Source organism: Dermochelys coriacea, chromosome 3, assembly GCF_009764565.3.
Source record: "Dermochelys coriacea isolate rDerCor1 chromosome 3, rDerCor1.pri.v4, whole genome shotgun sequence".
NCBI lineage: Eukaryota > Metazoa > Chordata > Testudines > Dermochelyidae > Dermochelys > Dermochelys coriacea.
Window position 1 is genome coordinate 161,458,690 of NC_050070.1, and position 14,520 is coordinate 161,473,209.

General features: G+C 39.7%; 1 protein-coding gene across 5 annotated transcripts in view; it reads left to right on the forward strand.

Annotated features, from left to right (window-relative positions):
• The window catches only part of TP53BP2 (tumor protein p53 binding protein 2), a 69,061-nt gene that overhangs the window by 19,095 nt on the left and 35,446 nt on the right, over nucleotides 1–14,520 (forward strand). For 4 of the 5 annotated variants that reach the window (XM_038394364.2, XM_038394365.2, XM_038394367.2 and 1 more), the window contains exons 2-3: nucleotides 7,063–7,210; nucleotides 12,584–12,697. In XM_038394364.2, the coding sequence (XP_038250292.1) occupies nucleotides 7,063–7,210; nucleotides 12,584–12,697 (262 nt within the window). Of the gene's footprint in view, nucleotides 1–7,060; nucleotides 7,211–12,583; nucleotides 12,698–14,520 lie in introns of all 5 variants that reach the window. The other variant, XM_043511712.1, reaches the window with a different exon arrangement.

The window sequence follows — 14,520 nt, forward strand, 5'->3', positions numbered from 1 at the left end:
TGCTATAAATATCTAGGGAATTTAAAACTATCTTTTTGTGGCTTAAGAATATTAAAGTTAAGGGTCTGTCTTAAACTCACAAAGCAGAAAAACCTCAGAGTTGAATGCTGAAATGACATCATTTGCTTAGACTGATTCACAATATTAAAATAGTTCATGCTTTTTTATAGAGGGGTAGTGTTCCCTTGGGCCTACTGGGTTCTTGTATCTCTGCCAATTAGTTGTGTGCCTCAGTTTTCCCATCTGTAATATGAGCAGACTACTTGCTTGCCTGTTTTTGTGTTGAGGCTTATTGTTTGTTTGTAAAGTGCTTAGATGATAGGTGCTATGTAAGTGGAGAGTGTTATTGCCTCTTTTATACCATTTGTGATGCATTATACCTGGGCAAAACAGGGCTAGGTTAAAGTGTTAACCCTGAATTTCATTATTTTTGTAGAGAGACCAGGTGGGTGAGATAATCTTTTCTTGAATCGACTTGTGTTGGTGAAAGAGACAAGCTCAAAAGCCACTAGGTGTTGAGCATGGTTGTTCCTGTCCCCACCAGGGACCAAAACCCGTTTTTCCCCATTCTTGAATGGATATCTGCGGGAGGAGACTGTCTTTAGGTGTCTAAACACAAGAAATTGAACTGAAAGACACATCCAGAAGTAACACATTTCTATGTCAAAAACTGGTCTCTTTCACCAACACAAGTGGGTCCAACAACAGATATAACCTTACCCACCTTTTCTCTTTCATATTCTGGGACTATCACATCTACAACAATGCTACAAACATTATTTATGTAGGGAATGTAAGGCCCTTAATGAACTCCATATTTGAATATAGTGTTTTATGTGAAATGTATAGGTTTATAATGTGCGTGGTTTTGTCTCAAAGGATTGCTGCTAATTAAAGGCTGCATAAGAACTTTGACTAGAACCTGTGTGAAAGTACAGACTGTCCTTTTTACTTAGGTTAATTTCAGAAATTACCTAAGCTGTCAGAGAAGCTGCATAATAATTGAGTTTTCCAGTCAACACATGCACATAGGGATTTAAAATATTTGATATAACTGAAGATTGCATTTAAAATATTATGTTGATGCAAAATTATGTAATGGAACTACTTTACAAATTTGAAGATTTTTTGCCACCCTCTTTTTTAGAGCGTAGAGAAAGGAAAACCCAGGCCCTTAGAAAGGGACCCTGCCAAAGTTAAGAACTGCAGAACGGCCATACTGGGTCAGACCAATGGTCCATCTCTAGCCAGGTTAAAAAGACAAGTGTATTTCTTTTTCCCTTAATTTCTCCAGTACACTTTAATCACTATAGTAATATCCTCTGACACAGGAAAACACAGCTGGTCCTCCGCATACCACCATATCTGCTCAGTTGAACAGCAAATAAACTGTGTAATGCAAATATCTTCTCAGCTACTTGAACTTTTGCTTAATACCAGTTAGGAAAACTGATTCTGTTTTTTAAAGTGACAGCAAAAAGAACAAGGAGTACTTGTGGCACCTTAGAGACTAACAAATGTATTTGGGCCTAAACGTTTATGGGTTTTAGCCCACGAAAGCTTGTGCCCAAATACATTTGTTAGTCTCTAAGGTGCCACAAGTACTCCTCGATCTTAAAGCTGTAGTTAAAATCCCTTGTGGGCATATAGATCTGCATTTAAGCAGAGCTCAGCAACTTTTTTCAAGAAATAGAAATAGTTAGCCACAAATGTTAGAGCTGGGAAACGGTATATATGCTGTATTAAACTACACATAAAAGAGCTTGTCTGAAATTATACTGTCACTGAATGAATTTTTTAAAAAAAAAAGGGGGGGGCAAATTCAGAGGTGAATCCCAGGAAGTTTATGTGAGCATAACTTGCATGCTGATGAAACAGAAGAGGGTGAAAATTTAACGTAGGGTGTGGCCTGCTTTAATTATACCTTCTTACATCCTCTTTTTAATTGCTTGTCCTGCTGCACCACCTCCCTTTCCGGCCTCTTCAGTAGGTGTTACGATTCAAATGTAGTGGGTTATTACAGAGAAGATGATGATGTGTAAATTACATGGATTGGAATCAGATGCTGTAACTCATGATGAGGGGACTAGAAGGTGTAACTTGCACCAATATGGATTCCATTAGATTTGCCTCTGAATCTGGTCCATTCTTTTGTAGAGATGTGAAAAGTTCTTATTTATAAATATGTACTTTGCTTTGCCATCTCAACACTTGCGGGTTGTGCACTTCACTTGCATTTCTAAAGATTCGTATGCCTGCTCAAAAAATGGTCTCTGGCTGAATGTGCACATGTTAGTCATTCCTCCAGTGTCCTTGATGCGTCAGATTAAAGTCTTTCCTTTGCTGGAGGAGCCATAATTACAAAGTTTATTTTCTAGGCCGGACAATACTGCCAGCTGAAATGTCTGGTAAACCATGCTGGAACCTGCATTGCTAGATCTACCACCCATCTCTGGCATCTGGTGAATATGTCACAGGCTACACTGCTGGGATCCAATGCTTTTACATTTAAAACCCCTTCATAAATCACAAACAAAATATTCAGTCATGATTGTCCAAGGAGTAGAACAAAATAAATGGCAAATAACACTCTGTACACTCAAGTCCAAATAGGTCCTGTCTATGCTAGAAAATGATTTTTTGGCATCTGACCAGTCATAATTCTACACATCTTAGACATTGGTGTAGTCAAGGCAAAGTGTCCATGATCAGTCCTTTTTATACTGCCAACACGTGTTGAGCATGGTTGATCCTGTCCCCGCTAGTGACCAGAATGCATTTCCCCCAATATTTAAATGGATATATATGTGGGAGGAGACTGTCTTTAGGTGTCCAAACAAACTAGAAATTGAACTGCAAGACACATCCAGAAGTAACATATCTCTATCACAATGGAGGATATTAGCAAAACGGAGAATTTCAGTTGGAGTTTTGATGGGTTAACGCTTCTGAAAAACAGTCCCCAAAAGGTAAAACAAGATTAAACTTGGCACAGAACTACTTGCAATAGTCAGAGCTTTCAGCCTCATTGGATATTGTCTGTAATAGCATTTGAGGATCTGACTGTTCTCCTCCACTTCTTCAAACTGAATGGTTTGGTTTACCTGTTGCTTTTCTTTTGTCATAGTAACTCATGCCCATTTGGAGAGGTGGTGTCCAATTTCTTGAGGTTTTGGGGCCAAACATATTTCAAGAAGGTCAAGGGCTACAGCCAGTACTTTGGGGCAGTCTCTCTGGCTTCTTATGGTCCATTTATGCCAATTAGGTTTTTCAGAGCACCCAAACATCCTTTGCTGGTGATTCCCCAGTGGGTATGGTGCCAGTTTACTTCACTCCCATGCCTCCCTCCCCACAGCCTCTGCCTAGGGGCCATGCTGGGATGTGGAGCAGCATGTCAAGAGTTGGGTTGAGAGAGTGACTGGTGCATGCTACGTGTCAGCTATCCCCTGCTGGTGTGTGGTCTCTTGGGGAGCCTTGCCAGCTTGTGCAGTTAGAGCAGCCACCAGGCTACTATAACCCACCCATGCCAAAGCAGTCAATCAGGGAGCTGTAAAAGGTTTCTAGTTCTTAGCTTCTCCCTTCCTCTGTTCTGTGCTGTCGTAGGTTGCAGTGATAGGGAAGGCAGCCATATTCCCTTTTAGGCTCAGGCAGAGCCAGGCAAGCTCTTACTTTGCTCTTCTTGGAGTTTATACAGCCTACCAGGCAATGGAGCAGCCAGTGCTGCTTTCTCGTCCCTCCTCTGTAATGCAGTAGATGGCCTGTGTGGGAGCTGCTGAATAGCAGGGAAGGGATGGCTCATATCAGAGCAGCAGGTAGTTGGGTAGGCCATGCCCCCTACTATATCCTTGGGGCTGATCCAAACACTTCAGTTAATTACTTGATGTCCATCTGGAAATACACTTTCAATTTGTCATCGAATACAAATATTCTGGACATAGTCATTGCTAAGGGAGGTTCGACACCCTGGTAAAGTAGTTTATCTGGGATTTTCAGGGTATAGATGGGCAACTTGTGACCCTTTCTGAACAGTTGCCTCTGTGTATGTAAACCTCAAGATTAGCAGTGGGATTTAGTTATGCTCATTTGAGGAGTGAATAATCTTGTATTAGGTTGGCTGTCTGAGGTTCCATATAATACCCATGATTATGCTTGTTTTAATTAAAAACATTCCCTGCTGAAAGTGAATCACTGAAAACAAATGTCCCCAGATGCAGCACATTTTGCAGATAGTTTTGTGTGCATTTTAAGTGTGAAGTGGTTGGGGCAGTCATTGTTAATGCTACAAAAGGTGGTGTATTGTACATTCCTGTAAAACTCCAGGTTTTCACTGCAGCTGCAAAGCTGGCTGAGCTTAAGGAAAACAAAACTGTTTTTCCTGGTTTCTGGTTCTGTCTCTGATTACATGGTAGCTCTGCATGGTGGAATGTCATTTCCCCACCTTCAAACTCTCCTTAAAATAGTGTGTAAAAAATGTGTGTTTTAGAGTTTTTTGTTGTGGAGCATTGTTGTAAATTTACAGTTGAACTTCAAAGCTTCAATTGGAAAGCTTTAAATAGAACCAAACTACCAGTGACACATCATTGGCACTTTCCCATAAACTGCACAAAGAGTCATGATGGCCTTTTCCACATTAGATACATATGGTACGCTAACTGCTGTAGCATGCCTGTAACACACCTCTGGTCTACACGGAAACGTGCCCCCAATAGCGCTCAGCGTTTAAACGAAGAGTCCTAGGCTGTGTGGCTGCATACACTGCTGGCACGTCGCACGAACTTACTAGCTGCTTCCGGCCAAGGGTGGGAGAGGGAAGGAGAAGGGGCTTCAGGGCTCACAACTTCCTTCTCTCTTTCTGTGTGTGGGAAACAAATGACTTCCTGAATTTCATCTTAAAACTGAAGAGTACAATCTCTCACCCCCCATTTTCCTTCCTTTTTTTTTTTTTACCCCCCCATTCCTTCAGTACCACACATTCATTATCACCACCTGTGCGTTTCACACACTCTCCCTACTCCCTTTTATCTGGTCTCTTCTCTCCCATTCTGTTGCTCATCCCACATACCTTTTCCCTTGCTTTCACTGTGATGCAGTGACTAAGAAATGGTGCCGGGGATTTATGGGAGTTCCCTTAGGAATTCTGGGAGTTGCAAGCTCTTTTTCCTCAGTTCCTTTTAGCTCTCTTACTGCTTGCGGAAGGCCTTTTGAAATTTCTCAGATGCCATTGCTTCAGGGAGCTGTACCAGGAACTGAAGACGGACTGGCTTTGATACGTGGGTGCAATCCCATTAGTTTAGTTACCAGTTGTTTAGTACTCCAGTGCAGAGACAGCCTAGGAGCTAGCAATTCAACATACCCACTCCAGGTGACTGTGTAACAAGAAATGTTGTATACTGTAGTTTTGAAGTCCATTAAAGTATTAGAATATCTTTAATTTGACAGTTTTACATGTAAATAAGATGGCTGCCGCTACTTGTTTTGAGGGGGAGGAACCCAGGCATTTGAAAGATCATTGACAAAGTAAACAGGATTTTTCTCAGACAAATGCACACCTTAAACTATGTTCATCCTTTCCTCAAAAGATTTTAAGTCCTCAATATGATGGGCCAAATTTGTCTCTAGTGATGCCAGGTGTGAGTTTGACCTACTGTATCTACAGAAAACAACTGAATAAGTATATGCTGTAATGGCTCCCTTTTTAAAGTTAGAGGGAAAGGTACAATGGAAATGTTCCTTGCTTGAGTCATAGTTCAGGCCCAGCATATTTTGAATCGTTAAACTGTTGTTCATAAAGAATCTTCACCTGTCCACTTTTACCCCATATGACTTTAACATAGCTTTGGGGAAGGGGGTGAGAATAAACACGACTGGCTTCCAAGATCCAGTCTTTTTGTTGACTTGGAACATATTTTGCTAGGAGACCTACAGTTAAAATGTTCAATTGGTTTAACAGAGTAATTGCTGTTGTGAAGACATTTTGAGATTTATGATTTTGGAAGTTGTCTTTCAGCTAGTGCTGAAATCAAAATTCAGAGGAACTCCAGGAACAAAATAAACCTATTTAATTTTTGAGTCAGCTTCTTAAATTTATAATTCTAAAATAGTAATATACAACAAACTGATTGCCTTGTTTTCAGAGATGCTGATCCACAGCTCCCACTGAAGTAATCTTCACTGAAAATTAGGCTATAGTTCTTAATTTAAAAAAAAAAATCTGAGCTTCCTATTGCAGAGGGTAGAGAAATAACAGCAAAGAGGAGCAGGTGGCTGTTTTATTAAATACTTTTCTCATATTGAATAATCCTAATTGAAGAACAGTGAGTTGCTAAGAGAGGAAGCCAGAAGAGATTTGAAGCACATTTCATTTGACTGCATTTGCAGGGAACCTTGTATTCATGCAGGGAATGTTTAAGGGCATAATAAGTTGAGTTGTGCTATCTGTAGGAGATCCTCAAGTGACAAGTGCTAGCTACATAAATCCAAAATATTAGCTTCTACTGGATAAGAAATGACAGTGATCTTTCTCCAGACTTTAACTATCTTTGTTCTCCTTCATGAGAAGTTCTTTCTGGTTAAGAACACTTCTGAACAGTAGAGGACTATTTCTGCTTCTACATCAAATCATTGTGCAGTGCGTAGTTACCTTAGAGTGATGCAGAGAGAATTTTGACACTTCACATCTCCTCTTTCAACTCTTGGCCTGAAAGAACAGGCTTATATATAGATATAGATATAGATATATATAATTTGTGTGTGTGTTTTTTCCCTCACAACTCTAATATCTCAGAAAGGGATGCAGATGCAATATATAGTACAGATCGTTTGAGACGTGTAGCCAGTTAAACTGTTTACATAAACTGGAAATGACTTCCCTAGCATCTCATTTTGCTCAGTACTTTTCTGTGAATTTTTGTGATATTGATAGGACTGTGTATGTTCAGTGATCACTAATGAATGGTAACAAGTGCTTTAGGCTGAGAGTGATGAGCTTAATAATAAGGACTTGGGTGTGGCATGCAACCTACCTTTTGTATTCTACTGTGTGCCATTATCTTTCTCTTTCAGATGTTTCTTACTGTGTACCTCAGTAACAATGAACAACACTTCACTGAGGTGCCAATTACACCTGAAACCACTTGCAGAGATGTCGTGGAGCTGTGTAAAGAGCCTGGTGAGAGTGACTGCCACCTGGCTGAAGTGTGGTTTGGCTCAGGTATGAGACGTGCAGCTTTTGTGATCATTTGATATCCATCGTTTGCTTTTACTCTTTTTTTTTTTTTTTTTTAAATTACCATAGTACCTAGAGGCCAAGATCCCATTGTGGTAGGCACTGTACAAACATAGTCCCTGCCCTGAAGTGTTTACCATTTGCCTTCCTTTCCATTAATCTCTTCACTGGAAATATAAGCATATAGCAAGGCTCTCTGGTGACTGGAGAATGTGACATCCTGCAGGTCTGGAGACTGAAGGCTGAGCAACTGAGAGGAGAAAGGGTTTTAAACAGATAGATTAATGTGTTTTGGGGGTCTATGTAATTCCAGTGCCTCATGAACACTTTGGAGACATGATGACTGTTAAATGAAAAGGTGGGAGTTGAATTTTTAAGTCCTGAAAATTAACAATACTCATGCTCCAAGAGCCTGAAGAGGTTCCTTAGCAAAATCAGGGAAGATCAGACTTGATATTCCTCATATTTCTAACCTTTAAAACACATTCTTTTATTATTATGGTTTAAAAAACACACACACACACACACACACACACACACACACACACACACACACACACACACACACACACACACACACACACACACACACACACACACACACACACACACACACACACACACAAAATCTTCCAGGCCTTCATAAATAGGCAAAAGAAAACACGCATCCAATTTTAAAAGTGACCTTCTAAGAGTATTTTTTTATTGTATAATTCACTGATTGTACAACTTCATTTTAATCATCACGAAGTACAGAAAGAAAGACAAATGAAATCAAGTTCTTGGTTTACTTTGTTGCTTTGTTACTTTGAATTCTTAAATTTATTTTCCAAGTGGTGTTGTACAGTTCACTGGAAGAGAACTATGTATACTTGCTTTTAGCTAAGAAAGAGAGAACCTTGGAGTCTGCAGGTCGGTTAGATCTAGGCTCTCAACCCGCAAATACTTATGCACATTTGTCCTTTTGAGCTCAATGGGACTTCTCCCCTGTGTTTTGCAGACCCAGGGCCATAAAACGTATGGAGTTTTATTTGTAAAATCCAGTCATTAGCTGTATCTGTTTGTTGTACTCTGGAGAGAGACCCTTTAAAGACTAGGTAACAGAGACCAATGCACTCTCCCAGAGGAGAGATGCAGAAACAAGAAATAAAGCAATTACCTGTGTGTGTGGTTTTATGTGTCACTCTATCCTTGTGATGTCTAAATGCTGTTTGTACAGCTGTGGTCATAAGCCATATAAAAATAAACCTGGTATCTGTGGAGTGTTCCCTTTTGTAAGGAGAGACAAGCGAAATTGATTCTGGGGGGGGAAAACTGAACTACTATCCTATGTTCTTCTGGGAACATTTGTGTTTACTAATGGAATTTTGTATTCATTTTTCACACAAGCATTTCCTTACCTTTGTACAAAACCAGTATTTACTGGTCACAAATATAAAAGCTATTTGCATGTTTCAAATTGCATTTCCTAACAAATAATTTAAACAAGGTGTACATTTTAAACCAATCAGTTATGGTGGATTCTCCATCACTGACCATTTTAAAATCAAGAAAATCCCCCCCCCCCCCCCAAAAAAAAATCTGTTCTAGGAATTTGAGACATTCCAAGGCCTGTTATGGCCTAAGGTCACATGGGATGATCACAATGGCCACTTGTGGCCTTGGAATCTATTAATCTATGACTGAAAATGGTGTAAGGCAAAAAAACACTTTGGTGCAGTATGAATTAGAAACACATTTAGAAAGGGATATATTTGATCCAAAACAGCTACTGTGCCACCAGTAGTGGCCAACTGCAGTTATTTCAAGTGCATCACATTTTATCCTGTGAGAAAGTTGCTGTTCAACTCTTCTCACCTTTAAGATGAGGCTGTGCAAAATATGTCCACTTTATTTTGCAGAGATTTAGGAGCTAGACCAGGGGTGGGCAAACTTTTTGGCCCGAGGGCCACATCTGGGTGGGGAAATTGCCCTCACACCCCAGCCCCCTGCCCTGCAAGCAGAGTGTGGGGTGTGGGAGGGGGGTGCAGTGTGCAGGAAGGGGCTCAGGGAAAGGTGTTGGGGCAGAGGAGGGGTGCGAGGTGTATGAGGGGGATCAGAGAAGGGGGTTAGAGTGCAGTAGGGGACTTGGGTTGGGGGGTGCAGGAGGGGGCTCAGGGCAGGGGGTTGGGGTGTGGGATGCGGCAGGGAGGTCAGGGCAGGAAGTTAGGGTAAAGGAGGGGTTCAGGCTCCGGCCTGGCGGAGCATTTATATTTGCTTATCTAGAGCATTACCATTCCTGGCCAATTGGAGCTTTGGGGGAGGTACCCACAGGCACGAGCAGCATGCAGAGCTTTCTGCCCCCTTACCCCCAGGGGCTGCAGGGACGTGGTGTGGCCGCTTCCCAGAGTGGTGCAGCGCCACACGGTTGGCAATCCCACAGGCCGGATCAAAGTCCCCGAGGGACTAGATCTGGCTCGTGGGCTGTAGTGTGCCCACCCCTGAGCTAGACAGCTTAGAAAAATTGCTTTCAGTGGCAGGCAGCTATATAAATATACAGTTATTAAAACTGTAAAGTGACTTAAAAAACAAACACTGAGACAGGCTCTTCCACTGCAGCTGAAGAAACACAAACTATGAGGTGCATCTTGAAAAATGAGGGCTCTTCAAATTTAAATTACTGGGGTACTCTTTGGGTATCACTTCCTCCTCCTCCTCTTTTGTCTGGCCACAAGTTACAATAAACTTTTCTCTGGTTCAGGGGGTTTTGGCTCCTGTTCTTGGAGCCTATTAAATTTGCTATGAATGTTGGCGAGTAGATTTGCTGGAAACTAACATAAGGGGCTCTTTCTGCAGGAGCTATACATACTAGTGCTCCCATTCTCTTTTGGTTTGAGGAATAGGAGGCCAAGCTTTAATAAATTGTTATCCCCTGTGTGGCGGCATATACCCTGCTATTAGATCACTGGTTTTGACCAGGAAAACTGTTTCTACTTCCTTAATTACCAAGAAAAGTAATTAAAAGGAAGGAGTATGTATGTTGTGTGGCTTTTAGATACAAGGAAAGAAGTGAAAACAGAAGACTTCTGAATGATCCTCTTTGTCCTGTCCTTGGGTAGTTTGTGTTTTTGATTTCTATTAGAACTTGAAAAATCTGTTTTGACCTTCCTTGAATTTACCAGTTAAGTGTTGACAGTATTCTTGTATAAAGGGTATCTTGCTTTTGATTACGCAGTTCTGATTGAAGTATTGCCCAGTTAGCTAGGAATGTGCCTCATCAGTCTTTTAAATATTCCTTGTTTAAGAAGATGTGAATTTGACAGAGGTACCTTTTTTACATTGGGGTTTAGCGGATGAAGAGCTTTTCTAGCTGTCTAGACAAGTAACCGCTGGGAGACTGCTTTTTCTGTAACAGTGACCTAGTTGCCTACACTGTAAATTTAATCTCTTCTGACAGTGACTCCAGAAATTTTCCCTCCTAGATGACTTCAACAGAGCTGAGGAATTTTGATTTAAAGAAACCCTTTTTATATTGTGAAAGAAGCCATTCAGATACTATTGTATCTGTGTTCACTTTCAGTTTTATAAGTGGGCATTCATGCTTAACACCATAAATTCCTTTAGTCTAAAATTAACATTTACCTCTGAGATTTAGGCTTAAAAAAAGAAACTCTGTATTCAAGATGAAATGCTTCCTGACTTAAATCATTTTTCCTCTCAGCCTTATCTCTGCCTTGAATTTAAAAACCGTAGATTCTAAATCCAATAGCAACAAAAAATTGCCTCCATCATTATGACACTTACTTGTATGTTATATCACATCATTCACCCTCTATTTGCTCTTGTCTTCTGAGTGTAAGCTGTTCAGGTCAGGGACTGTCTTTTTGAAATGGTTTGTACAGCACCCAGGGCAATGAGGCCTTGATCCTGATTGGGGCCCTTTAGGTGCTGCCGTAATATATACATTATAAATAATAATGGAAGTTCAACATATTTGGAATTTACTGTTGTATCTCAGACACTGTCTATGCTCGGGAAAAAAAACTGTTTACACAACGAGTTATTAATATATTATTGTTGTAAAAAGCCTAGTATAGACAGAGCAAGGTAGCCTTACCTTGACCAGCTCTATCAAGATGAATCCTAAACTCAAGTTCACCTCAGTTGAGTACACTGAAATAAAACTACAGCTTGTTGTGTCTATGCTAGGATTTTACATGGCTAACTCATTGTAAACACAAGCTGATTTTTTTCCTAGTGTGGATGAGGCTTCAGACAATGCTGCTATTCTTATTTATTCTTTTAAATAATAAAAACCACTTATGGTTAATCTAGGAGAATTAAAAATAAATCAATCATTGCTCACATGCAAAGACAGAAGGATCCTAAGTCAATCTAAGTACTTTCCACCTCTAAACCCCCAGTCATGAAAGAGTGGTAAAATTGCAAGAGAAAAATATGCTGGAGAGAGAGAGAACAGGTAGATGGAGGGCATAGAAGAGACATCATTAGAGTCCAATAATATATATGTATTTTGAGTTTTGTGTTGTGTGCCTTTTAAAATTCAAAGGTTATTAGGAAGATTTTAATATATTAAAGGGTTTAAAAAAACTTTCTCTTATTGATATAAGCTCTTAAGGGTTGAATGGTTTTTAGCTATGGATTTAGGCGGATAGTTTCAAGTATACAAGCTTGCAAATTTTGACCTGGGTTGTTTTTATCCTGAAAAACAGTACTTGAATACTTAACCCAAAAGTCTTTACCTGAGCTTGAGCGCCTAAAGCTGCAGTCAAGCAGTGAGTCACCATCTATTGGTATAATTAAGGGAAGAAGAATCCTTTCTTTGGCCACCCTTTCTTTGTTTGGCCACTAACACTAATTCACAGTGGCATTGGTAGCAAAAGCATCTCCATATGATTGGCCTCTTGCCTGTCCTTTGGTTGCCATTTTAAAGGAATGGAGAAATAGTATCATTTGAGGTACCATGGAATTGGAGGAAAAGCAACTTTAAAATTGGTTCCTTGAAATGTTAAAAAGCTCAAATGATTTCAAAATATAGCACTAGCCTGCTATAGACCATCTCTTGGCAACCACTTGAGTTGCAGCATTGCCTGGGAGGCCAATTTGCACACTCCTCTTTCATAGCACCAGATTTTTGTGGGTTACTTCCTTGTTTTTAGAGGTGTGTATGCATTTTCAGGAACGCACTCTGTGCAACTCCTATGTTTACATGTTGTTGTTGTTGTCAGTTAAAGTTTTGGGGATTTTTTTTTTCTCCCACCCACTCCATAGTGTTTATGGTGAGTGTTTATGCAAGGCATGAAAAGCATTGGAGGGATGTGAAAGAGGTCTTACTGTACTGGCGTTATGCTTTTTCAGAGCGCCCTGTAGCTGATAATGAGCGGATGTTGGATATTCTGCAGCACTTTGATGTCCAGAGAAACGAGGTTCGTTTCTTCCTTCGCCATGATCGTCCCCCTAGTCGGGAAACAGGTATGTGGTGATCTGAATTGCTCAAATCTGACTTAAAAGAACAAACTAATTTCAGGCAATTTTAAGGTTAGGTTAACTGATGCATGTATTATGACTACAGTCTCTCTAACAGAGAGCCAGTGATCCTTAGGGACAGTGTTTGGTCTGACCTTCATTTTGCCTGCAAGAAAATGCTTCTGCCAAAAAACTTACTCACTACGTACACAAAATATGACTTCTATTAAGTTTCAAGCAGAATTGGGATGGTTTAATTTGTTTCCTCCTCTTTTCCCTTCCCCTGCCCCCAGAACCCCAATTCTTGTATGATCTACAGAAACCCATATTTGCCAAACTACTTTCTATCTCTGTGGATTTTATACAGCTATCCATCACCATGGTATATGAGAGCGTTCAGTGTTAAATAGATTGGCAGTAGCAAAGTCCCTACAGGACTTCGATATTCCCCCAAAAAGTACCGGCACCCTAGCCCTATATTATAGTTACTGTGACTGTTGCCCATTTCCTCCTCCATTTGTTTATAATCTGTATTCTGTGGGTTTTACCTGGAGAATATTTTACTGCTGTGTTGCAGAATTAGTAAATATTATTTGGCAAATTTAAAAGATGTAATATTTTACCCTTTCCAGACATTTATAAGCCTGTGCATGTTTTGGTGGTCAAATTGAATGCACTTGTCTGTCACATTCTTAAAATTGTGATAATTAATAAAATTGCTTTGTGATTCTAATTGATAAAGCATATAAAAACACACATCATTCGGTTTACATAATAATGTTCATAATCATCAGAATTCTCTCCTGTAGAGCCTTTAAGATGTTTACTTTTACATGAATGTGAAGTGATAGTTTGGGGATTTTTATTTATTTTATTTTATTTTTTTTGCCATTTGGTCTTCAGATTTCTTTTAGCAACTGAGATGGTACTACAAGTGTTCATTTAAAATCCATATGATATAAATTAGGTAAGCAAATCTTGAAGCTCAAGAAATTTCATATTGATAGAATGAGGAGAATGAAAAGCTTATTCTAGACCACATTTATCTAATAAGATCCTTCCTCTACAATTTAGGTGGGTGGGCATAGTTGTTAATCCAAACTAATCAGGATTCAGAGCAGAGAAGGGGGTGTGTGTCTGTCTGACTTTAGTTTGCCTTAACTTGGCCAGATGCTGTATCCATATAGAAGCAAGCACACTGCCACATTTAATAAGTCTTCCAGTACCAAGCTCTGAGTGGACATAATGTTAGTTTGCAAAATGCTGCATAAAGGTGGCTTCTTTCTTCAGCATACCGGGGGCATAGGGTGAGGTATGATATTGGCACTTGGTCTCTCACTGTCTTTATGTAAACATTTTTCGTAGAATTGAACAAGAATATAGTTTTTTAGATAAAGATGCTTCCTGATAATTCTTGTGGCAGTAACTGTATTGGATTGAATTAAACCTGGAGACAGATCCAGTGTAAAATGAGTGTATTTTCCCTACAAGTGTAAGTATCTAGCCAAAGATTCAAATGGTAAATATTAATATTTTAGGCAATTCCCAGTGACACTAATTTAAAAGCAACATCCAAATATCATTCCAAAATGCTTTGGTTCACTGCGTTTTGGTCTAGATCATGCCCTATACAGGCATTACCTGTGTATGGGCCAGGCTACTTCAGGTTTCATCTCCTGGAGTTTGTCATATTCATTCAGATTAGCAAAATAGTATATGGTATGTGAGCCCTTGATTTTTAAGTATATTTTATAAGTGTGTATATATATACCATAATAAAAAAAACTTTGTAATTAGAGATGAAAATAACCCATATCAGTAAAATGTTT